General features: G+C 45.9%; 2 protein-coding genes across 6 annotated transcripts; one reads left to right on the top strand and one right to left on the bottom strand.

The window, feature by feature from the left end:
• Window positions 1-1915: 1915 nt before the first annotated feature.
• Window positions 1916-10840, bottom strand: Zc2hc1c (zinc finger, C2HC-type containing 1C). The gene is made up of 3 exons (NM_001014079.1): window positions 10757-10840; window positions 8676-10005; window positions 1916-2474 (listed from the first exon to the last, which is right to left on the bottom strand). The coding sequence occupies exons 2-3, from the start codon at window positions 9984-9986 to the stop codon at window positions 2208-2210; spliced, it is 1578 nt and encodes a 525-aa protein (NP_001014101.1). The 5' UTR covers window positions 9987-10005; window positions 10757-10840; the 3' UTR covers window positions 1916-2207.
• Window positions 10841-10945: 105 nt separating this feature from the next.
• Acyp1 (acylphosphatase 1) lies at window positions 10946-24308 on the top strand. Of its 5 annotated transcripts, none has more exons than XM_087552816.1 (3): window positions 10946-11360; window positions 17685-17776; window positions 23895-24308. In XM_087552816.1, exons 1-3 carry the CDS (start codon window positions 11024-11026, stop codon window positions 24108-24110), a joined length of 645 nt encoding a protein of 214 aa, XP_087408942.1. In that variant the 5' UTR covers window positions 10946-11023; the 3' UTR covers window positions 24111-24308. The 5 variants fall into 5 exon arrangements, with proteins under 5 accessions (XP_087408942.1, NP_001186097.1, XP_087408943.1 ...); NM_001199168.1 differs by lacking the exon at window positions 10946-11360 and adding an exon at window positions 17323-17368; XM_087552817.1 differs by lacking the exon at window positions 10946-11360 and adding an exon at window positions 17335-17515.
• The last annotated feature ends 1264 nt before the right edge of the window (window positions 24309-25572 follow it).

Below are 25572 nucleotides of genomic sequence, written 5' to 3'. Positions count from 1 at the left end.
TTGTTATCCAGAAACATTTATGGTGGGAAGAGCAGCCCAGGAAAAAATATGTATTTTAGAGAAAGTTGCTTATATGAGATCCCCAGGCCTCAAAGGAAGTACCAGTCATAATAGCAGGAGGCGGGTCAGGACTCTAGTCAGGACTATAAGATTCCCTGCAAGGCCAGAAGTCATTTATTGCCTCAGTGATTAACTGCCGACATAAATGTGCTCATCATTAATCCTCATGGGTCATGGGCTTTGAGGAGGAAATATACATCCCAGCCCTGCTTGCCACCTGTGTAGTTGCGAGACTCATCAACTGACCGGAAGCAAATGTTGGAAGAGCACTGTACTGTGTGAACTAGGAGGTCTGAGCCCCTCATGTCTGCACATATTTCTAAAGGAAAAGAGCTAGCTACCTTGGGAGTTTCACTGAGCGAATGTCCCAGAGCTTTTGAACTTTAAAATGTATGATATTTACAACGTGCTTAAAGGAACATGGACATTTACAAGCAGCATCTATGTTATCTCTATTTGAGGTAACGTGACCCTTCCTCCCCCAGAGTCAACGCTAGCTAAATTCAGAAGACACAAAACCAAGGTCATAGAATACAAAGACAGGCTCTTGTTTTCTCTCTTTGGCACCTTAAAACTGAGTCAAGTCTGTAGAAAGCTCTACACACAGTTGTTCCCTCCTGAGAGCTCTGACCTTTGACCCTAATAACATCATCATGGGATCCTGAGTCCACATGCCGAGGAGGCCCAGCAGATGAAGCAAGGGGATCCGGTTCCCCTTGCCATCGTTCCCCGCTGAAGGAGCAGAGCAGCAGATTTGAACTCCTTCCACTGTGTCCTGTGTAAGTGGCTGCCCCATGTTTCCACAGCCCCAGACTGTTGAGACATGCTCCGACCCAAGTCAGAGCATATTTAGTGCTTCATAACATTTGTGAGTGTCATGAATGGGATGGGGCGCTGGAGAGATGGCTCTGAGGTTAAGACTGACCACTTGTTGCTCTTGTAGATGACCTGAGTTCCCAGCGCACACATGGTGGTCCACAACCATCTGTAACTCCAGTTTCAGGAGATCCAACACTCTTCTGACTTTCGCAGGCACCAAGCATGCACACGGTGCACATACATACATGCAGTCAAAAATGCATAAATCTTTTAAAATCATGAACATCCATGGGGATGCAACCTTGTGACTCTAGCCATGGCTTATTTGTTACATGGAATAGAGAACTTGGTGTGCTCCTCAGTAAACCTGCCTGGGGGAGAGAGCATGTCAGGTTACAGATCCAGTGGTTCTAGGAGCTTAAGCAGTCATCCTTCTTAAGCTCCCCAAACCCATTAGTTGACGGCCTAACTTGAAGTGGGCACTGTTCCCACGGTTAAGAAGACCTGATCCCCTTCAGAGTTTAAAATAGAAGCATGACTACGCAGGGCCATGAAACAGTGAGCACTGTCCACGCTTGCTTAGACAGGATCTGCTGCCTCAAGGCAGCCACACAGCCATGTTTGAAAGTGTACCAGCAGCTTCTTCCTTCAACATAGGAAGCATTTAAAGAAAACAAGCTCAGAGAAGTTCTTTTCTACCCATCCCTGCCCTGTAAACTACATAAAGATATTTCATTATACAGCACGCCACAGGGAAGGGTTAGGATACACTGGTCCCCTAACGTTACATACTTTTGTTGGCTTTCAGCCAGACCCATGAGCCATGAAGGCCAAGAACAGACTTCCATCAGCAATGCCTCACAGCACAGTCTTACTGCCTTTCATAAGAGTTACCATCTGTGTGACCATGACACTCTGACCTCGACTCACTCATCTCTATATCCCAACTTTCAAGAGCAAGAAGAACTAACAGAAACCCTGGACTCTGCTGTGGCCAGAAAATGCTGACTACAGGCACTCCAGGCACAAACCATGGTCAGGTTCGGGAAGAGCTTTAATGCAGCCTCACTTCCCAGGGTCCTCAACTACCAATTCTTCAGGCAAGACCATGAGCACTCAGCCAAGCTTCTGATCCTGTGAGAAGATGGGGCTTCCATTTGCCCCCTGCCGTGCAGCAGTGGCTCTCCTCCACATGGGTCGTTTTGCCCGACAGGCAGATCCTGAGTTTTGGAAAAGTTCTGTTTTTCTCCCTGCTTCCCATCACTTATCTCTGGTTTTCTGCTGAAGGGACGAAGAGCCCGAGTGAGGCAGTGTCTGCCACTGTCTGCTCAGCTGTCATGCCTCCTTGGAGGTGGAGGACGGTTCTTGATGGTCTTACACTTAGGTATATGGCGTTCAGCCACCTTGGGAGCAAAGTGGCGGCTGCAATGAGGACACTGCACGTAGTCTGGGTTTTCTGCAGGCAAGATGGAAGGCAGGTCTGAGGGATTGCCACCTCTGGCGATTACCTGCTGGACTTGTCGTGCATGCCGGAGGGTACGGATAAAAGACTCGTGCTTCTGTCTCCAGGTGCTCTTCCGAGGAGGAGGCTCAGCCTGCAATGTAAAAGGAGCATTGAGCCGTGGGTCTTTCCCCTTTCTGGGGCTCCCTGGGGAGCATGTGGAAAGGGCCTCAAGACCAAAGAACAGAGAAAGGTGTGAGCAGAATAAGCGAAGCACAGCCCAAGAGCCTTCAAGGAGGGGTCCTACCTGGAGGCAAGGCGACCCTGAGAGGGGTGGGATGAAAACACTGAATGTAGGGCTCCTCTCCTACCCTGTATATCCAGGTGCCTAGCACCCCAGGATTTCTCTCTAAAGAAATTGAACTAGATACATTTTTTAAAGATTTTTAATTTCAGGTGTGTGTGTGTGTGTGTGTGTGTGTGTGTGTGTGTGTGTGTGTGTGTGTGTGTGTATTTGTGAGAGAAAGAGAGACACAGAGACAGAGAGAGACAAGGGGCCTGGGGAGGGTATTTCTTGTAATTACAGGTGGGTATATGTGAGGAGCTGTCCGAGGAGCTGTCCTCACAGATGTGAGGAGCTGTCCTCACAAACTCCATTACAAGATGGCACCGGCATCCGGCAGAACGCACCTAGTAAAAAAGGCAATACGCAGGCGCCTGGTAACTTCCCTACTCAAAGGGACACGTATGTTTTGGTACGTCATCTGGCATAATTGGCAGCGACCAGTCAGAGAGTGACACGTCCTAGGCGAGGATAGTTTCCTATATAAGGGACAGTTATTCCTCACTCGGCATCTCCGCATTGTAAGCTTATGCTCTCCCTCTCAAGACGCATTAAAGCTTTTCTGCAGTAGGATCCTGTGTGTGCCGCGTCGTTCCTGCTGGCGAGATGTAGCGCGGGACAGGTATAAGCCCCCTGAACTCTGGTCCTCTGAAAAGGCAAAGTACTCTTAACCACTGAGATGGCTTTCCAACCCCTAGATGACTTTTAGTTCAAATAATCCAGACAGGATAAGGAACAGAGTTCATCTCAGTGCTGGTGGTGGGGAAGCCTGAGCTTCCTAGCAACCACGGAACTGTCAAACTCCTTTCTAAGATCAGCTCCCAGAATACTAATAACTAAGAACAAGAAGCTCTTGGGAGAAACCACAGTTCTCTGGATTCATTCAGTGAGCGAGAAATGAACCTTCCAATACTGACTTTAGGGAACCACAATTACAGGGGTCACTACTTCATAACTTCAGTATGAAGTCCTTTACTGAATAAACTCACTACAGCTTAAGTACACATGAACAGAAGGTGTGTGGTGCAGACCTTTGATCCCAGTACTCGGGAGGTAGAGGCAGGAATCCAAAGCCAGCCAGCACTAAAGAGGGAGACCCTGTCCCAAATCAGAAACAAAAACAAAGAAAAAAAAAAAAAAAAGAACAGGTGGCAGGGATTGTAAGATCCCCCATGAGAGCTTATCTAAAGAAAGAAGGTCCCAAAGTACAAAAACAAAAACTCAAGAAACTGAAAAAAAGTTTTAACAGAAAAATATAATGTCAAGTACTATGTCCAGGGTATAGAAATGGTTCAGCAGTTAAGAGCACTGGCTGCTCTGGTAGAGGACCAAGGTTTGATTCCCAGCACCATGTAGTGGCTCATAATAGTCTGAAACTCTAGTCCCAGGGGACAGCATGCCTCCTCCTGACCTCCTTAGGCAATGCACACATGCAGGCTAAACACCCATGTACATAAAAATAAATTGTTTAAAAAAAGATTTTGTTGAAAAAAAAAAGGAATATAATATGAAAAGTGAACAGCCAGAGAAACAAAACCACCATAAATTAAAAGCCTGACAGTCGAAACTCAAGATGCATTGCAAAACAATGAAACCTCAGAATGGGAAAACGAGACCAGATGGAAAGGAGAAATGACCAGAAAATCAGTCCAGAAAGCTCAACCTGTGAGCAAACCTGTTCCAAAAAGGACAGGAAGCCCAAGAAGAAGTTATTAAGGAAATAATAACTTAATAATAATTTAATTAACATTTGTAGAATTAAAGATCACGTCTTGACCCTCAAAGTGGCTTACCAAAACTTCAAAATGAGGCCTGTAAAACCTTAAAAAAGTTCAGAGTGAAGAAAACCCTGTTAGCTTTTGGAAATAAAACAAAATTGGTTTCATAAAGTGAAGCAAGAGTCAAAACAACATGAGATTTCCCAAGAGAAAGCAGTGGGTGCTGAAAGCTAGAAAAAAATACTGTCTAAAAGTTCTAATAAGGTGAGAAACCATGAAATGTTTCTTCTTTTTATGACTTTTATTAAATTTGTTCTTTCACAATTAAAAAAAAAAAAGGCGTTCTCATAAAGAGCCAGGCAGGGAGGCAGAGGCGGGCTGATCTCTGTGAGTTCCAGGCTAGCCAGGGCTGCATAATGAGGCAATAGCTTAAGAACAAAGTTCTAAAAAAATCACTTCCCACCGAGATTTCTATGCCCAGCCAAGTCTTCAAATAGGAAGCATTTATGTAGATAATTTCTTTAATTCCATGAATAAAAATATACTGCTTATGCATGTCTCTTGGTAAGCTTCCAGCAAAACAAACAGGGAAACCAGAAAAAAGACAGGGTCCAACAGTGAAGAGAAGCAAATGGAAGTTACAAAGCCAACGGATGGCCACTCCAGACCGAGCAAGAGGAGAAAGGGAAGTTTCCAGAATTTGGGGGAAAAGAAAAGCATCTCAAACTTTTTGTTATAAAAGGTATCTAGGAGCTGGGGAGCTGGCTCAGTGGTTAAGAGCACTGCCTATGCTTCCAGAGGTCCTGAGTTTAATTCCCAGCAACCACATGGTGGCTCGCATCTCATCTGTAATGAGATCTGGTGCCCTCTTCTGGTGTGTCTGAAGACAGCAACAGTATACTCATATACAGTAAATTTAAAAAAATCTTTTTTAAAAAAAGGTATCGACATTTTCAAAAACATTAGGGGGCTGGAGAGATGGCCCAGTGGTTAAGAGCACTGTCTGTTCTTCCAGAGGTCCTGAGTTCAATTTCCAGTAAACACATGGTGGCTCACAACCATCTGTAATGGGATCTGGTGCCCTCTTCTGGCCTGTAGGTATACATGCAGGTAGGATGCTGTATATATAATAAATAATATTAAAAAATTAAAAAATGTTAGGTTGGTTAGGGGAAGCTTTATAAATTCATGGAAAATTTGCTTGTCAATGAAGACATAGACCTGTACTATAAAACCCACTGTTTTAAATCAGAACTGTGGTCAGCTAGAGTGGAAGGGAAAATAATAATGGAGAAGGCAAGGGGACAAGGGTCTGCAAGCAGACATCAGAGAATGTGGAAGGTTGGCAAACAAGGAAGCAAGCATATTGTTTAGAAACATGGGAGTGCATGCCAGAAGATAGCTCACACGGCTGCGGACTCAAGCGGGGACCTGAGAAGGATGACGTAAGACTGCACTGTACACCATTTAGTACCACGTGGGTTTTTAAATATGTGTGACGAGCTATTTAAAATAAAATCAGAGCCAGCAAGGTGGCTCTGTGGGTGAGTGTGCCTGTCACCTCATGCTCAATGGCCCAAGTTTATCCCAAGACCCATAAGGGAGAATAAGAGAACCAGCTCTCACACGTTGTCCTCTGATTTCAGCATCTGTATGTGCACGCTGACACACAAAGTAAGTGAATATTGATCCTTAAGAGCATTTAAAGGTGGGCTGGAGAGATGGCTCAGTGGTTAAGAGCACTGTCTGCTATTCCAGAGGTCCTGAGTTCAATCCAGATCAACTACACAGTGGCTCACAACCATCTGTAATGGGATCTGATGATCTCTTCTGGCACGAAGAGGTACATGCAGATAGAGCAGTCATACACATAAAATAAATCTTTAAAAAGAATTAAAAAACAAACTGTTGGTGAAAGGTAAGAACAAGGAATGCCATCAAAGGGAAAAGCAGGCTTGACCAGGCATACCTCATTGAAACCAAAGACAGAAGGGCTGGTATTAGACATGGCAACCAGGAATCTTAAAAGAATTCAGCAGAAGAATCTTCACCCCTACAGTAGCTGTGTTTCCATCCCCTATCATACCGAAATACTCATTAATACATTAAGCTCAAAGATCTGTGTGGGCTCCTGCCCCTCATGCTGACAGTATAGTAGACGCGCTCCCTGTCTGCAGGGTGTTATATGAATATTAACTGATTTAACAGACGTCCTGTTCTCAGAGTATACAGGAAGAATGACAAGGGCCTGCAGCCACTTAGCTCTCAAGGGCACGGGACTCTGGAGTGAGACATGAGAGTCCAGGATAGAGTGCAGCTCAACCCAAGTCCTTTCTGCCCAGTGCAGCCCAGGACCTCAAATGGTCTGCCTAGAGCTGGGGACGGGGTTGGGGGATGGGGGGGGTGGGGAGGTGGGGGGTCGTTCTGCAGCTTCACTGCCACTATATTTAGGATATTTAGGAACTTAAGAAGCACCGAATACTTTTGATGATGGCCCCAAGTAAATTACTATGATAGGCTAGAGGGAATCCCCAGTGAATTACAGGGCTGACCAAAGGGGGAAGAATAGTAACTGGCCATCCTGTCATTATCTGTCAGAGCAACATGCCAACTTCTTATTGGAAACTGGCTTCTAGGGAGATCATCTCTGAATGTGGGAGAGACATTCTTGCAGTGATCTCTCAAATTGTACGGAGAGAAAACAACTGTAAATAGAAGTTACCCTCCAACATCCGTTATACCAATGTGTTTTTAAAAGACTCTATCTAGCACGGGGACATTGAAACTGTAACATCCTGATAAGAGAGAATTGGGAGCTGGGTGTGCCGACTCAGGCCTCTAATCCCAGCACTTGGAAAGCAGAGACAGGCGGATCTCTGTGACTTTGAGGCCAGTCTGGTCTACATAGTGAGTTCCAGGCCAGCCATTCAGGAAGAGAAGAGAGAAGAGAGAAGGGAGGGGGAGAGAGGGGTGGAGAGAGGAAGCCTATGAGGGCACATTTCTTTTGGGAAGAAATGAAAACAGAAATAGATTCTATTTTTCCCCAGACTATTAGAGTTACATGGGCCTTTGAGGTTGTCTAACATGGGTTATTCCTAGCCCTGACCATCTTATTCTTTAATATTTTTCTTTAAGTTCATGACCTCACAGAAATTATGGGCTTAATATGTTGTTCTAATACATTCTAGAATAGTGTTCAGAAACTCTTATTTTACAAAGCAAGTACGTGGCTTACCCTTGAAGGTTGGTTATGGGGCAACTGTCTCCAGGTGGATTAAATTAACCCACAACTGATTAACTGGGTTAGTTTAGCCTGAGCCGTATCAGCTAGGTGTCATGAAGGCCTCACTTAGGTTTTTTTAAAAGTAAGGGATGTTTTTGATATATATAGAAAAGAGTACTGTATCCCTATGGTGTTAACTCTAACTAGTCATGGAGAAGGGATCTAAACTTACATATGTTTCTTGACCTTATTGAGAAAGTACATCAAAGTGAAACTAATTTTGAAAGAGATTACTGGGAATGGCAACAGTCGGAAAAAAGCAAGGGATTCCCCTAATAAATCAAGAAAATATGCATTTTATAGTTGTTTTAAAGTAAAATGCAAGTTTTTAAATGTAGGTTTTTTCCTGCAGCAAACATGAATTCGTTTTTATAATAATCAAAAGGTCATATATTTTGAAGTCTAGATTTTGGAGTCAATTCAAGTAAGATTTATCTATAGGCCGTACCGCACAAAGGTGTTAAGATGGGGGGGGGGTTCGGGGAGGAGGTATGGGGTGTGGAACAGTCGGAGGGTGGACAGGGAGGGGAATAAAATCTGGAGTGTAAAAAACAAGGGTGTAAGATAGAAACTCAAGAGCAAGGGCCACTGATTAGCAATCCATGTAGATCCACACCTACAGGTCTCTGAGGATGTCGCTAAAAGATAAAAATCTATTTAAACTGTTCGAGCTTGTATGCCTGGGGTTGTGCGCGTGTGGTGTGTGCCTGCATATGTGTGTGTGTGTGTGTGTGTGTGTGTGTGTGTGTGTACATGTGTCAGTTTAGGGGAAGCCTAGGCCTTAATTTTTGAGTGGATATAATGACATTCCCACAGACACAATAAGATTCTTACCCTCACACAGAATTGTGAGGCTCCAGTGGAAAGCTCTGACTAGAGAGATGGCAAACAGAAATCCTGATTCTCCCCTTCGTCTTACAGGACCCCAGTTCCCACAAGAAAACTGGTGAGGGCATAGCAGGCCCTGCTGCGCACCCCCACACAAAGTCAAATCTAGGAGGCTTTTATTACCTTGTCTGTGGCTGGCCCCCTCCAGTTCAAGTACTGCTCTAGTTCTGTGCCCTTCGCCCGGGCCCTGGAGGAGTCAAACACTTTTCTTTTGGAACCCTGCATCTTGCCACAAACGGTGGAGTGTCTCTGCAGCCTGAGGGAAAGAAACGAGCGTCCACAGTGGCTGCATTTGCCCAACTCTTGCTCTTCTGTGGAGGAGCTGGACCCTGAGGACCCTGGTGTTCCGGACAAACTCGATGCCTGCAGTTCATCGCCCAGATCCTCTGCAGGTTGAGAGAACGTGCCTGCTGACGGTCCTGAGTCTCTGTCTCGGATTTTATTGTTACTTACCATCAGCCTTTCCCTTTTGAGCCTCTGGATTTCATAATCAGAGAGCTGGAGTGGACTAGAGTTTTCCTGAGCCTGTTCACACGTTTGATCCTCTCCCCTGTTTCTACTGAACACCTCGGACCTCAACTCTGGGGATAAGCAGGAGTTGTGTGTGGTGTCGAGGTCACCATCTCTAACCCGCCTCCTAGGTAATACCATCCTTTGTAGCTCCCTGTCTTCCTGGAAAATGGCCTGTTTCTTTTCCCTCTGAATCCTTCGAAGACCCTCCTCTGTCTTCTTTAGCTTTTCTCGTAGGAGAATCTCCTTTCTTCGGATTTCCTTCTGTAAACTCTCGCCTGCAGCTTCTAGCCTTTGGATCTGTGTCCACTCTGTCCTATGGAGCTGTGCCATGACCTTCTCTGCCTGCGGGGAAGCAAGGAGAGAGGGATTCACCCAGCTCCTTAACCCAAAGCTGCTGTCCGAAAACTCGCTCGAGTCAGGGAGCCTTGGGTAGCCATTCTGGTCCCCGTCAATGCCTGTTTCACTTGTACTATGTGACTTCCGGTGGACCATGGGTTTCAGTGGGTATGCCCGATCCACGCCAACTCGTTTCTTCCTAAATGGAATGAAGTCCTGGTCATTTGCTTTGGGATACCGGGGTGTCGGGCTAGACAAGTAAAACAAACCCTTTCCTTGGCCCTGGGCATTGTTTCCTGAGCCTTGCTGGCTGATTCCTGCACTGTGGGGACAGGAGTGCCTCCGGGCTTTCGTGCAGATGTTCCTTTTGGGGTGGGTGGAGATGACATCCTCTTGTTCCAGCTCTGTGTTGCTCCAAAGCTTCTGCTGGAAACTAGTCCTCAAGTGTCCCATCGAGGACCGCTGGGGAGAGTCACTTTGTTCGTAAGGGTCGTGCTTAGCGGAGTGGAGCCCATGAGCTTCTGTTTTATTATGTGGGAACATAACGCCCACAGGCAGATGTGGAGCCAACTGGAGACCAGCCATTCAGTGCCTGGACCGAAGCCTAGGGGAGATTTAAACCAGATACATGTGAAGAATTTGTCTGAGGTTCACTCCCGGCTGCTAGGGTAAACTGTTTGTACGTTTGCCCTACCCACGTTCCCTTTAAACGTTTCTAGAGACTGTGGTGTTGGATCCGCCAGGATGTTCTTTCAATAAGCATTTAGGGAGTGATGATTATGTGTTAGACCAGACATTGCTAAGCCCCGAGGTCCAAAGCATAAACGTGGCACAGGTGTTCTGCCACTGACTTTTCTCCAGGCCGGTATATGACCTGCCATACGCCATTTATGGAATGGGTGGGAAAAGCTCTAGTTCGAAGGTCGTCTGTGACACAAAACAGGCAACCTGTTCTTACCAGCCCCGGGTTCTTGTAAACTGCAGAGGCTGCTCTGAGTCCAGTCCCACAGTTTTACAGGGTGAGAGCAGTGGCCTGGGGACAGGGCCTGGCCCAAAAGGCTCCCTGCTGCAAACTACAAAGAGTACGGGGTTGCCCGACCTGAAGCAGGTGCCTGATTGTCAAACCCTCATTCAAAGATGCTCTGTGGCTCAAACCGGTCTTAGCTTGTAAAGAGTGTGTGTTGGGGGAGGGGTGACAGACACCTGAGGGCCCCAGCCCGCTTTAAATCCGGAACTCCGAAGTCATGTTCTGTCCCAGAAGGTCAAATGGGAGCCCTTACTGGAACCCGGCCCCTAAGGATAAACTCTCATCTCCAACCCCTCGGGAGGTCTCTGTGTCTCCCCTTTCGGCATACCTTAGGCGCTCGGAGGGGAGACGCTCCAGCTCAAGGAAAATCCCCAAGACCTAGTCTTCCACACCTGACTAAACCCAACCGCCGTCCACGCAGGCGCTCTCTGTCTACCTCTGTTATCCCGTTGCCTAGAGACCAGAGCGCCGCCTCTGGTTGAGAACTTTGAGCTCCAGTTGTGCGCAGGCGCAGTCCACAAGCTGTCGGAAAGCCGCCCGGGACCGGTCTGGGTGGTGGGAAGTGGTGGTGGTAGTGGTGGTGGGGAATAGGAGGATGGGGAGGGAGGGGGAGGGAAAGAGGGAAGGGAGGTGGAGTAGGGGTGCAGTCGGGTCACTTGACACCGGTTGCAGCCAACTCCACAGCTCAGATCAGCGTTGCCCTTGGGAAGGGGTTGGAGAGGTTTTTCTGGGGCTACATCAAAGAAGAGTTTGGATTTCTCCGAGAATGATGCTCCCAGACCTTAGGGTGTGCCCTTGTCTGGAGAAGGGTGGAGCCCTCAGATGGGCTCTGGACTCATCCCGCCCCAGGATTCGGGGGTCTGTCGGGCTAGCGGGAGTGGGACTGCTGATCACCCTTCTGAGCACGCTGCGCTACTGCGCTCAGGCCCCAGGTAGGGTTACAAGCTCCAGGCTACATGCTCCCGGGCTGTCTTCCCTCGCAATGCTTTGGCGCCTGCTATTAGCTTTATTTTTATTTCGCTACGTGTTATAGTCCCAGGATAGTTTCTACGGCCAATCTAATCATTCTGCTATTATAATGTTTTACTCTCACGTGACCGTTACTACTTAGGGCCCAGGAATGACTCAGCCAAATGTAACAATAATAAAGTTAACAACCAGATCAACAGTAATGAAGATAACTTGATTTCAACATTAAACGATCCTCTGCAACTTTTTGACATCAGAAGAGAGTTTATTTGTCTTCTTCGTGCTTCAGTTCATTTGGATAAGCTGTTTGGAACAGATAGCTCAGTTTTTCTTGTTACTACTCAGAAGATTCGTGCACGTGGGAAATAAAGTAGACAGCAGTCTGATTAATACAACATATCAGATGTCAGCTTTTATGTGCTACGAAGAAACTCCTAGGTGGGCTCTCTAGGGCAGATTGTCAGTCATTCTTTTCACTCTCTGTTGGCTCTTCGGCCTTCTCTGCATTGCAGACGGTTCCCCCGACTAGGACTGGCGAATCTCAGCCCCCCCCGACCCCTGCCTTGGTCAGCTTTCTATGGTTTCCCTTTTAAACTAGTTTTAGCACTTGCCCTCAGAATCTCTAGTTTTAAAGTATGCATAACTTCCTCATGCAAGACAAATTTCACTTCTCTGGGTTCTGTCTCCTCTATGTTAGTTAGGATCCCACTCGATTCTCTTTTGTTTTGTTTTGTTTGCTGTTTGTTTTGGGATAGGTTCCCTATTTAGTCCATGGTTAGCACTGGTTAGTCCTCCTCCTGCCTATTTAATCCTCTTGCCTCAGAGTCCCCCTGGGATATAACCCCCCCACCCCACCCCCGCTGGGGAGAAAAAGAGAGAGAGAGAGAGAGAGAGCCAGAGAGAGAGCCAGAGAGAGAGAGAGAGAGAGAGAGAGAGAGAGAGAGAGAGAGAGAGAGCCCGAGATCTATGTGAGTATATGCCCTGTGTGTGCAGTGCCTGGGAAGGCCAGAAGATGGCAATGGAACCCCTAGACCTGAAGTCCGGGCACTTGAGAGCTAACAGGACAGAAACACGCCCCCCCCCTCTCTCTCTCCTTCCCTCCCTCCCTCCCTCCCTCCCCTTCTCTCTTTCTCCACCCTTCCCCCCTTCTGTTTGATTGGCTTTTTTTTGAGATAAGGTCTCAAAATGTGGCCTTGGTTGGTCTGAAATGTGCTGTGTATTCCAGACTAGCCTTGAACTCAAAGGGATCCACTTGCCTCTGCCTCCAAAGAGCTGGAATTACAGATGTGTACTGTGCTCAGCACACCTCGATTGATAGATAACAAACTCCGCACACACACTCAACTTTTCCTTATCTTTCCTCTGTGTCCGGGCCCCTGTGCTCTGGCTTTTACCCTCTCTTGTTAACTAAGTAGTGTCCTTCTCCAGCAAGCTTCTATTTCTGGAGCCTATGCTCCTGTGGTCTGGCTTCTGCCCTCTCTTGTTAACTACATAGTGTCCTTCTCCGGCGAACTTCTATTTCTGGAGCCTATTTACTTGGCAAAATTGATCATTCACTCCCTTAAGACTCACTTCTCACTACTCCTGAGTCCTCAGTCTTGTTCCACCTCTTTAAGGTGCCTGGCATTCACACAGTGAATATATTGGAATATACTTACTCCCTTGCTGAATTCTAAGTTTAGATGTTCTCCTGAGTGCTCTTATTTTTGACATATATGCAGTTCTAGGCAGTGTCTTCCTTAAGACTTCTATCAGATCTGGAATTTGGGGGTTCTCCTATGTCTAAAATATGCCCTGTTTAGCAACATTCTCTCTCCAACCACGCACCTGGCACATCCTTGTGACAGTTCCTCGGGAGCCCCAAACTCAGTGTGACAGATACTGATCATCTCCCCATTCTCTGCTGTTTCCTGTGGTTCATGTCTTCTCGCCCTCAAAGCTCCCATTATCTTCTTTCTTTGCCATCTCTTCCAAATGACCTACAAGTTCTGTAGAATCTGCATCTGCCATTTTTCTCATAAATGGTACCCTCTCTTGTCCTGCCTGTGTTTATCATTGCAGTGGCTTTACCCTCTTCACATCTGCATTTTCTCCCCAAATCCATCCTTCTCGCTGTTGTCCAGATGTTGATTCTAAACTTTCTTAGCCAGCTTTGTTGAGATATTAGCAGAACCTAGACTTATCAATCAGTGGTACAACATATACTTAGAATGCACAAGGACCTAGGTTTCATCACTAAGCAATAACAACAACAATAACGCACACACACGCACGCACACACGCACGCACGGCAGGGGTGGGGGGAGAGGCAGGGGGGGAGAGATCACAAATAAAAAGTGTGTATAGTACTCTGACAACACATATACTAGAACGGAATTGATACTGAGATTAGCACAGCTGCTGCTCAAGAATGAAACACAAATTTACAAAATGTGTCTTTTAAAACTTGTTTGGGGGTGCTGGAGAGATGGCTCAGCAGTTAAGAGCACTGACTGCTCTTCCAGAGGTCCTGAGTTCAATTCCCAGCAACCACATGGTGACTCACAATCATCTGTAATGAGATCTGGTGCCCTCTTCTGGTGTGTCTGAAGACAGCAACAGTATACTCATATATAGTAAATTTAAAAAATCTTTTTTAAAAAAAGCATCTGGACATTTTTAAAAACATTAGGGGGCTGGAGAGATGGCTCAGTGGTTAAGAGCACTAACTGCTCTTCCAGAGGTCCTGAGTTCAATTCCCAGCAACCACATGGTGGCTCACAACCATCTGTAATGGGATCTGATGCCCTCTTCTGGTGTGTTTGAGGATAGCAACAGTGTACTCATATACGCAAAGTAAATACATATTACAAAAAAATTGTTTGGGTCTGTGGAACTAGCTCAGCTGTGCAAACAGGAAGACCTGAATCAGTCATCACAGTCCACATTTTTAAAAGCCCAGCTTGGCTGGTTTTTCACAGATTTGTAATCCTACTTCTGATAATGCAAGGACAGGTGACTCCCTGGTTTCCCTGGCCAGGCAGCCGAGCCTACCCAGCAAGTTCCAGGACAGTGAGCGAGCCTGTTGAAAAAAAAATGGGTTGTACTTGGAGAATGATACTCTAGCTTGTCCTCTGGCCTCCATATGTGTCTCCACGACACACACGAACAAGAAGATGCACAAAATCATATACATACATATATATATTTATATATCAGTGTAAAGCGTGATGTTTTGATACAAGTATACATTGTAAAATGATTAAGTTGAGCTAACCGTTGTGGTTGATATTAGTTAGGGGTTTCTATCCCACCTTTGATCATTTGGTTCCCAAATAAAAGACACAAAACTTTTATATTTATAACTAGCCTTAAAAACACTAGAGCAGAGCAGATATCAACCCTCAAAGTTATTGTCTACTTACCTGTCAATAACCCTGAGTTATAACTTGCCATGTTCCTCCCGGGCCACTCTTTTTTTTTTTTTTTTTCGGAGCTGGGGACCGAACCCAGGGCCTTGCGCTTCCTAGGTAAGCGCTCTACCACTGAGCTAAATCCCCAGCCCAACGTGAGTCTTTTTTTTTTTTTTCTTTTTCGGGGCTGGGGATCGAACCCAGGACCTTGCGCTTCCTAGGCCTCCTGGGCCACTCTTACTTTGACTGTCCAGCCTTCATGGCTGTGTTCTCATGATTCACCCACCCCATGGTGTCTTCTCTCTTTGCCTCTCTCCTCCTCATGCTCTCTCCTTCTTCCAACCTCAAGCCCTGCAACTGAAGTTCTGTCCACCTCTCTTCTGCCCAGCTATAGGCCGTAGGTATCTTTATTCAGCCAATCATTTTAAATTAAGGTTGCATAGCATCACTTGGTGTAGTGAGGATCTCCTCGTCCCTGGGGCCAGTCAGGCCTTGGGGGCCAGTATTAAGCATTACAATACCTGGCAATGGATCCAACCTCCATGGCTAACTACTAAATCCTTCTCTTCCCTACTGACTTCTTGAGGAACTGATCCATGACTTAATCACCCTACAGTTCTGTCTCCCCTGAATAGATTGAGTCCACCTCAGCAGGTCTCAGCCATGGCTGTGCAGTGGGACGCAGTATCTTGGAAATAAAATGTGGGCATATATTCAAAAGGTTCCCCTAGGATCCTAATGAGCAGATGGTGTTTGAGAGTCCCTGGTTTCATCACAACTATTTCTGCCATCTTGCCTGTTGGTACTACCTCACCCACAGACTGGAGAAAGAGAGAGTATTCCTAGAAGTGGACTTTGGACTGGCTGCCTGAAACTAAATCCTGGCTCTGTCATTTTCTGGTGGTGATTCTGTAACTTTGGAAAAATGCTGTCCTCTCCACCACCTCTTTCTTGGTCCTTCCAGTCAGAATTAATCTCTTTGCTTCTTCATAACACCTTCTGTCCCTGTTCTAATGCTGGGCTGTTCATGGTGAGCTCTCAGAGTTAGAGAAATGAATCACCATGTTCCCCAGGATCTTGTCATTCTGTGCACTGAGCTACAATGAAGAGCTCTTTGAGGGCACCGATTATATATCATCCCTCTTGTACACCATATGGCCTTCCATCCATTTCACTACTCAATGGGTTTGGAATCCATAGGGATTTGACTTACTTTAATTGAAGGTTAGAGAAATTACATCAGTCAAATACAGTGTTTAGTGTTGTTTTCAAATATTGCCAAGGACACCATTCAGTCCTGCTCCTCCTCCCCCCAGCAGGGAGGCTTTTTAACTTTGTAACGGGGAACTAGTGTAATGATAGATTTCCATAGCTACCACCACAAACTATCTCATCTCGCCAAGTCTGCCAGCCCCACATATTAACAAATGGGGCTGGGTGTGATGAAATGATATAATACAAGCAATCCAAGAGGGAACAATAAACGCCACACTCAATTTGCTTCATAGGCATTCTTTTTTTTTTTTTTTTTTTTTCTTTTTTTCGGAGCTGGGACCGAACCCAGGGCCTTGCGCTTGCTAGGCAAGTGCTCTACCACTGAGCTAAATCCCCAACTCAGCATTCTTTTTTTTTTTTTTGAAATTTTTTTTATTATATATAAGCACAGTGTAGCTGTCTTCAGACACACCAGAAGAGGGCATCAGATCTCATTACAGATGGTTGTGAGCCACCATGTGGTTACTGGGATTTGAACTCAGGACCTCTGGAAGAGCAGTCAGTGCTCTTAACCACTGAGCCATCTCTCCAGCTCCCCCAACTCAGCATTCTTGATCCTAAGGGTAGCTGAGTTCCGAGACCTACAAATCAAATCTTATTTTAGCAATCCTCACTTAGAAACCCCTTAGTGATTCTCTTTTTCTAAAAGCAAATGCATGCAGTTTGGTTATTTTGCTCAGATTTATTGATTCTATTGAGATTCCGAGCCATGAACTACTTGCCCATGCTTTATTACTTATCAATTTTAAGCATAATCTTAGTAAGGTAGGCTCTGGGTAGCAGCTTGCAAAACCCCAGATAGAATGACTTCACTGTGATGTCGTGTGCATTTATTGTCCCTTGTTACGAAGTTAAAATTATGTATGACCCAGAATTGGAAGACAACTGGAGGGAGGTGGGGGGAGGAAGGCAGGCCAGATCTGCTATTACAGTCACAGACTATGCTAACAGCCCTAGGCACCCAGTAGGCAGTCATGTTGGTGCTTAGTTTATGAGTGGACATATTAAGTGTTTTGTCTATGCCTTTCTATACCCACGGGAAAATGACAAGAGGTGCACGCTTAGTGACGAAGTAGGGAATAAGTTGGCCAATGTTTGCAAAACCGGCCTCAAAAATCAACCCCAGGCTCCTTCCACAATGTGACCCATTTGTCCTGAAGCCCCACCCTCGGGCGTACTCTTGGCCGAGGAGCCACCTCTGATTGGTTAGATCGTGATGACGGACGTGCAGGGCAGCGTTGGAGAAGCTGCGCTCTAAACTTCCGGAAGCGGCAGTTAGCGTGGCGCGGGCAGTTGATCTAAAGGTCTTCTTCGGGGCTGTACAGCGGCTAGTGGGGAAGCCCCGGAAACTCGAGTGTCCGCCGCTCGGATCATCCAAGTGTCAGTGGAGGGGATGACGGGCCTCATGGGGATAGGATGGATGGCGGCTTCAGGGCTGCAAGGGTAGCGGGGTGAGCAGGTGAAGTCCCCCCACACCACCAGGGGATTGCGTTTACACATACCCACCCACATAAACCCTTACAGTTCCGGGACCCTGAAGTTCCGGAAAAGCCCCCATGGTGTGGGGAGTACGGGTGCAGCCCTTCTTAGGATGATGTCTCACCTTGCTGTTTCTGACAGGTTTGAGCATGGCAGAAGGGGACACCTTGGTCTCAGTGGATTACGAAATTTTTGGAAAGGTTCAAGGGGTGTTTTTCCGCAAGTACACTCAGGTATGTGGCCTATAGACTTAAGTGTCGGGGAGCATCACTAAGTGATGGACAGGAGGCCTGGTTCTCACGAATGGGCACTGGGAGAGTGGGAAGGGAGCACCTGGACACTATTCCGAAGGAGAATACTGTTAGCACATCCTGTTGTGCTGTCACCAGGCTAAGTCATTTTTATAGGAAAGCTGCCATCAAGATAGAGAGGTGGCGTTAGGTGAACCAATCTTGGAGAAAGTTACGGAATCACCCATCATCATACATACGACAAGTTTATTCCTCCAACTTCCTTTCAATACCTCAACTTTTTTCCCCCCACCATGGGACTCAAACCCAGGGACGTTTGCATGCTAAGCAAGCCCTCTACCAGATAACAAAAAACTTGGCATCCTCTACCTCTGTTTCCCATCACTAATCTCCCCAACGCACAAGGGCGTCTCTCACCATATCCATCCTAAGGGATGTGACATAGCAGCTAATTGAGAATTTTCATTGTTTTAGTTCAGGTATCAAAGTATTTAAAACAACTCAAGTTGTACAAGTAATGTTCTTCAGTCACAGGAGAAGTAAGTACAAATCAATAACAGAAAGATAACTGAATATTCCAAATTATCTGGAATAACACGTTTTCTAAAATTATGGTAGAAATGTACTGAAAACCTTACCATTTTAACCATTTGAAAACACAGAATTCTGTAACCTTCATACATTCATACATTCTTATCACCAAGGAACATTTGAAGAACTTACCCCCGACACATACACTTTTTTCTTTATCTCTACCCACTAACCACCAGCTCCTGTCTTCCCCTCCACCAGCCCCTGGCAGTCATGATCCTGCTACCCATGTATAGATATTTATGTGGAAGTCAGAGGATCATTTACGGGAGCCAGTTCTCTCTTTCTACCATGTAGATTCCAGGGACCGAACTCAGGTCATCTGGCTTGGTGGCAAGAACCATCTTGTTGGATCGCTATAAATTTGACCGTTCTAGCTAGCTTACAGGTAGAGTCATAAAGTATTCGTCCTTCTGTGACTGCCTTACTTCACTAGCATCCTGTCCTCAAGATTCATCCACACGTCCTGAGTCAGAACCTCCTTCCTTTTTAAGGCTGAATAATATGTTGTACGGTCTCAGGGTGGTTTTGATTTGCCTTCTCCTGATGAACAGGGATAAGTATCTTTTATGTGCTAACTGGTATTAAAAGAAGATGTTATATATTTGGAGAACTTTGTATTCAAATCCTTGGCCCATTTCTAAATTGAGTTATTTTCCTTCTTTTATGTATGTGTTAATATCTCTTTATCTACTGCAGATACGAAGTCTCTGTCTCTTACCTTTCTTTATTTGAGTTTGAGGTAGGGTCTCTGTAGCCCTGGCTGGCCTGGAACCTAAGAAATCCACGTGCTTCTTTCTCCTGAGTGCTGGGTATAAAGTTGTATGTTACCCTGCCCAGCACTCTTTCTCTTTTTAGAAACTTGTGTCTATGTGAACATCTGTGTGACTGTCTGTGGAGTATACGGCAGAGTAGGTTTGAGTGCCTACAGAGGATAGGAGAGGGTGGAGATCCCATGGAACTGGGGTTTCAGGCAGTTGTGAGCCACTTAATGTGGGTTCTGGGAATGAACTCGGGTCCTCTGCAAGAGCAAGTGTTCTTTACCACTGGACATCTCTCCAGCCTCTGCATTGATACTAGTCTCTTTGCAAATGTCTGATTCCAACATTTCTTTCACTTTGGAGAGTTCCTTTTTCTTGATAGGGTTCTTTGAAACATCAAAGTTTTTCATTTTGTTTGTTTTGAGAAAGTTTCACTGTATAGCCTAGACTGGGTTCAGACTCCTGGTATTCCTCCCAAATACTGGGATTACAGACTTTAGGCACCATGCCCAGCGGAAGGATTTACTTTTTTTTTTTTTTTCTTTTTTTCCGGAGCTGGGAACCGAACCCAGGGCCTTGCGCTTGCTAGGCAAGCACTCTACCACTGAGCTAAATCCCCAACCCCTAGGATTTACTTTTGAACTCCCAATTTTGCTTTTTCTGGGGGTGGTGGGGGGTGGGGGTGGTGGTGGTGGTGGTGGTGGTGGTGGTGGTGGTGGTGGTGGTGGTGGTGGTAGTGGTGGCGGCAGCAGCGACGGCAGCAACGGCGGCTGTACTTGTAGTGTTGTGATTTGTCCTTTTAGGGATTTAGGGTCATGAAGAGTCATGCCTATGTTTTTCCCTAAGGCTTTTCATGTTTTGATCTCTTAAGCTTTGGGGAGTTTTTGGAGAGCAGGGGTTGTGTGTTTGTTTGGTGCCAGGAAAGAAAAGCACACCAGGCTCTGCCAGATGCCTCTCCTTAGCCCACGTGGCCACTGCTTTCCTGGGAGGCCATGCAGCCCTTAGAGAAGCAGACTCCAGATCCCTGAGCAACGCCGGCCTCTGCAGGCTTTGTTCCCTCAACTGCCCAGCAGCTTGTGCACACACTTCCTCTACTGTACTTTCTCTCCTGCTCAGGTCTCCCCTTCCACAGAACTCCGGCCATCAGGCCCCCTGCAAATTCTTCTGCCTCCGGGCTTCCCTGTCAGCCGGTTCTTTTCCTACTGTACTAAAGCAGAGTTCTAGTTATTCATCTGAGAGACTTTCTTCTTAGGTTGAAACAAGAACTGGCGATTAGATTCCTTAAATTGTTCTTAGAAGGTTTGGCTCAGTGGTGCACATTCTTGAAGGCTGGAGGAGGAGGAGGGTGTGGGCACTAAAATGAGCTCAAGACCAGCCTGGGTTACAATAGTGAGACCCAACCTCAAAGAAAAAAATGAAAATAAAAAAATCATATATAAATAACTATATGTATAATTTATATATATATGGACTGGGTAAGCAAAAATGTTTATTGGATCTGTGTGTGTGTACATGCATGTGGAGGTCAGAGGACAACTTGTGGGAGTCACTTCTCTCCTCTCCTTCCACCATGTGTGTCCTGGGGATCAAACTCAGGTCATCAGGCTTGGTGGCAAGTAGCTCTTCCCGCTGTGCCATCTTGCCAGCCTGGAAAATGGTTTTCGATATGTTGTTAGCATATTGGAATTTCCTTTCAAAGAAGCCTGTTGGAATTTCACTTTATGCATTGTTTTGTTCATTTTTCCTGGGGAGACGTGGATAGATGTCTGTTCACCCTATTAGGGTACCAAGAACAGACCAAACAAACAATTGCAGCTTGGTAAACCAGTGAGCTTTAATTTTGATTAAATATGAATGACTTACTGGCAGCCACAGCTTGCAGTCCCCATCCCCCATCCTTAACACCATAAGTGATGTCAGGGAGGGTTAGAGTGTAGTTGCCTTTTATGCCAGTTAGTGTGCTGTGCTGAGAGTCCCTTAGGAGCTGCTTCGTGTGCCTCCCTCCCGGAGGATGGAATGCTATTGGGCCTAACATGAGGGGCTTCTCCAGGAATCATAACTGCTAAGTTGTGGTTTAAGCCCAGAGAACAGAATTCTCCTGCACTCGGATATTCTAATCTGAATCTGAATCAGCAAGCAGTATTATGATATCATTTAAAAACAAGAGTAAAATTTAGCACTCAAATAGAACCTGTTGGAAATTCCCATCCTCCGATGGGTCAGAATTGGGAGTGTCTTGTTCACGGGAATCCAGGTCAATCACATTTCAGATGAGAGATTTATTTGGCCGATACAACCTCCTGCTCAAAACTGCAGAGTCACGCTGATGGCTGCTTGCCGGCTGGTGATTTAACCGCTGGAGGCTGCAAGCTCCCCCAGCTTAAGTTGGAGCACAAGGGCGCAGTTACACATTTGGCTGGATGGGCTGCCTTCCTCAGAGTGGACTCTCAGCTTTCTTCTTTCATGTCTCTCCTTTGGCACAACTATACCCACTGTAGACAGAAGCCTTAGTGTCCCATCCATCCCCGAGGCTGTTACTTGATGGAAATATTTTTGTTCATCATGCAAACACGTCTGCTCTGACTATAACTGCTTTGATGGCTACTCCATCGAGTTCCTCCTCAGAACATTATGTGTGTGTGTGTGTGTGTGTGTGTGTACATAATGTTTTCTTTGGTATACTCTAGCAGTCTCCCACATTTTCTGGGTTATGCCGTCATTTGCCCATGCAGTTGTGTTAGCTCCCATACTCTTGTAATCCAACCTCTCCTATCATCGATCAACAGCGATAGAATATCCTAATTGTGATTTATGTCGCAATGAAACTAGCTCCAGCCCGTCACTGTCTTTCCTCAATGCTCGCTTCTGCCACAGCTCCATAAGGAACACCAACGTGGGACAAACCACCAATCAGCTTCTCTTCATAAGCACGTGCAACTTTATGTTTTTAATTAATATTTTATTTTTTTGTTTATTGGTACTTTGCCTGCCTGCATGTGTGTAGGAGGGTGTCAGATCCCCTGGAACTAGAGTTACAAATGGTTGTGAGCTGTCCTGTGGATACTGGGAATTGAACCCAGGTCCTCTGGAAGAACAACTAGCGTTCTTCACCACTGAGCCACCTCGCCAGCCCACACATGTTTAACTGTGATTACTTATTAGAGGGGAGAAATGAAACACCAGGAAAAGGAGCACCAGGTTTGGAAAGGTGGCTAGCATGAGATCCTCCTCAAGAAATGAGCTTTATTGGGAGACCTTTGTGACTCTGGGGTCTACGGGCAGGCCTTGAGGTAGGAGAGCATTAATTCATCAGATTGGGCAACATGGCACGACTTAAAGGATTTCATTGAAAACTCAGAGAGGAATGGGAAGGTGGCTCAGTGGGTAAAGGCACTTGCCACCAAGGCTGCTGGTGGACTGATCTCAATCCCCAGGACTCACATGGTGGGAGGAAGGAACAGTCCTCTGACCCGCATGATAGGTAGAAGGAATACCCACAAGAGATGGCGCCTTCAACGAAACCCCCAAACAAGGGGAAATATCCGACTTTTATGTTCTCTCCATATTAGAGTTTGTCAGTAAGTTGTTTTTAGTGATTTAGTTTAGGAGAGCCTACAGGATAAGAGCACTGAGGAACCAGTACTGGACAGGACTGTATATCAGGGGCTGTAAGTTATGAGGCCGTAACACAGCATGGCTTCTTAACTCTTGGTCCAGAAAGAGCTGCCTCACAGACTTGGCCTGATTTCTCCAGGCTACCAATCTGGTCTCTCAGAGCAGCCCGTGTCTTCCACAGGCAGACCCCTGATCTAACAAGAAAGACGAGTGGAAACCTGATAGCTGTGGAGCCTCGTGAACCCTGAGTGTTCAGAGGCCTCACAGCTGCTTCCCTTCTCCACCAAGTGTGACAGAAAGTGGGCTTTGGGTGCAATGTAAACATGTTGGGTTAGCGGGTCCTCACAGTAAAAACAATGGTTGTGTTGCCCAGGAAATTGTGAAATACTGTGCAATGATCTTTAAAGATACAGTGGGTCTCTTCATCTGGATTTGTTTAGGTGTGGTCCTCGCTAAAGGCGAAGGGAGGGATCAAATAACGCGAAGCTTTTTCTGTTTAACACACCCACTAGATTGCTGATTAAGAGAAGAGAAAATGAGGGTTGTGGGTACAGTTTAGAGCTGAAGTGCTTGCCTCCCTTGGTAACATGTATGAGGCCCTAGGCAAATACCCAGTCCTGCAAAACCAAACTGAAACTCGGGGTCTTCCCCACCTCACTGTATTTGGCTTCGCATGGTGCCGCACACTGATAATCCCAGCACTAAGAAGACAGGCTAGATGAGGGTTGGAAGATCAAGGCTAACCTGATCTACGGATGGGTTCTGTCTAGGCCAGCTCAGGCTACATGAGACTGTCTCAGAGAAAGAAAGGAAAGGAACAAGCCATAAGCATTAGGACATCATTCTGAAGGCATCTTTTGGGGGCTCGCTCTAGTGCTCAGCCACAATGACTGTGCAGTGGAAAATGCTAGAGAATTCAATGCTGAGTTTTGTAGAAGAAAAAAGGAAAACAGAATCAAGTGGCTAAAAATCAGCCATGAGATCCTTTTGGTGTCTGTTTTGATTTTTCTGGACAATGTCAAATTAGTTGCGGTGGTTTGCTTCCAGGCCAGGATGCTGGCCACAGATTCTCATCTCACTTTGTTCTGCACACTCTTACCGGACTTCTTTCTTTCTTTCTTTTCTTCCCTTAGGCTGAGGGCAAAAAGCTAGGTTTGGTGGGCTGGGTTCAGAACACCAACAGGGGCACGGTGCAAGGACAACTGCAAGGCCCCGTCTCCAAGGTCCGCTTTATGCAGGAGTGGCTGGAGAAAAGAGGAAGTCCCAAATCTCACATCGACCGAGCAAACTTCAACAATGAGAAAATCATCTCAAACTTGGATTATTCAGACTTCCAAATTATAAAATAATGACACGAATTTTAATTTTTTCAAAGTAATCTCACTCCTTTTTTTATCGGTATATATAAAATAGAACGATTCTGTGCTCAGTATTAGAATTTGTTAGTAAGTTATTTTAGTTGCATGTTTGAAAGTTACCAGGTATTACATGTATGACGAAAGACAAATGTGTACAGTTCTAACCAATAAAAACACATTAGAACCTCATGCTGACATTGCCTTTTTCTCTTTCAATCATTGGTGAACTTTTGGGCAACATGATGTATTCAATCAACATTGTGGAAGGAAGATTTTGAGGTCCCTTGAAGGGGTCTGAAAGAGAAGTGACTTTGAGTCATTTCTTTAAATTGTTTGCCCAGGGGACTTCATATGTAGTGAGAGCAAATGCTACCAGGTTGGGTTGTTAAGTGTTCAGATGATGTGTTTCACTAATGACTTTTGGCTTTCAATCATTTGAAGCATCTACTGTCATTCCTTTTCCAAGGGTTAGAAATTCAGATAAAGTAGTTATGGGCTGGATTGCCCCTCCCCTCATCCCATTGGACTGCTGACTCACAAGTGTATTTGCACAAAAGACCACGTGAGACAGCCAGCCACACCCAGGAGGGAATCCTGGCCTTACTCTCTGACTTGTCCCAGAACTGAAAACAAAACAAACACCACCACCACCACCACCACCACCACCACCACCACTCCCCACTCCCTAACACACTTAAACCACCCAGCCTGTGGCCTTTTGTCAAGAAGCTCGGGCAAACTGAGCCATAATCAGAAGTTTGCTTCATTGATTCCAGAAGTTGGTTTGGTTAGTAATTAAACAAATATATACTTATTTTAAAATTTGTCATAAGTTCCTTTAAAAGGGAGAAGGAATGGGTGCTTCTTTTCCAGAAGTCCTGAGTTCAATTCCCAGCACCAAAATGGTGGTTCACATAGCCCATGACTCTAAGACTAAGGATCCGATGTGCACATGTACAGGCAGACATAAACCCATAAAGTACATAAATCTTTTTTTTTTTTTTAAGTTTCAGGGTGGAGGGGGAGGAGGGTCAATGAAATTGAGACAAAACTGAGGACTGCCTAATAATTCCCAAAATATTCTCACTGTGCCTCTTCAGTTAGGAAAAAGCAGTGGTGGTAGTGAGGGGTGAGGGGTGGGAGAGAAAAAGAGGAGGGAGGGACCCTGATGTCCTGATTTGCAAATTAAGAGAGTTGGGCTGGGAGGGCGGGGCTCGTCTTTAATCCCAGCGCTTGGGAGGCAGAGGCAGGTGGGTTTGAGGCCAGCCTGGTCTATATAAAGTGAGTTCCAGGGCTGCTGTTACACAGAGGTCATGTCTGGGGAAAAAGATAAGAGAGAGAGATAGACACAGAGACACAAAAAGAGAGGCTTGTCAGCCTTCCAGCTCCATAAAGCACTAATTTTAAGAATGTTCTGCATTCATTCCCTGAATATCTACTTGCCATCAGGACA

The sequence above is a fragment of the Rattus norvegicus genome, chromosome 6, assembly GCF_021556685.1.
Source record: "Rattus norvegicus strain SHRSP/BbbUtx chromosome 6, alternate assembly SHRSP_T2T, whole genome shotgun sequence".
NCBI classification, from domain to species: Eukaryota; Metazoa; Chordata; class Mammalia; order Rodentia; family Muridae; genus Rattus; species Rattus norvegicus.
This window is presented reverse-complemented; position numbering and strand designations above follow the sequence as displayed.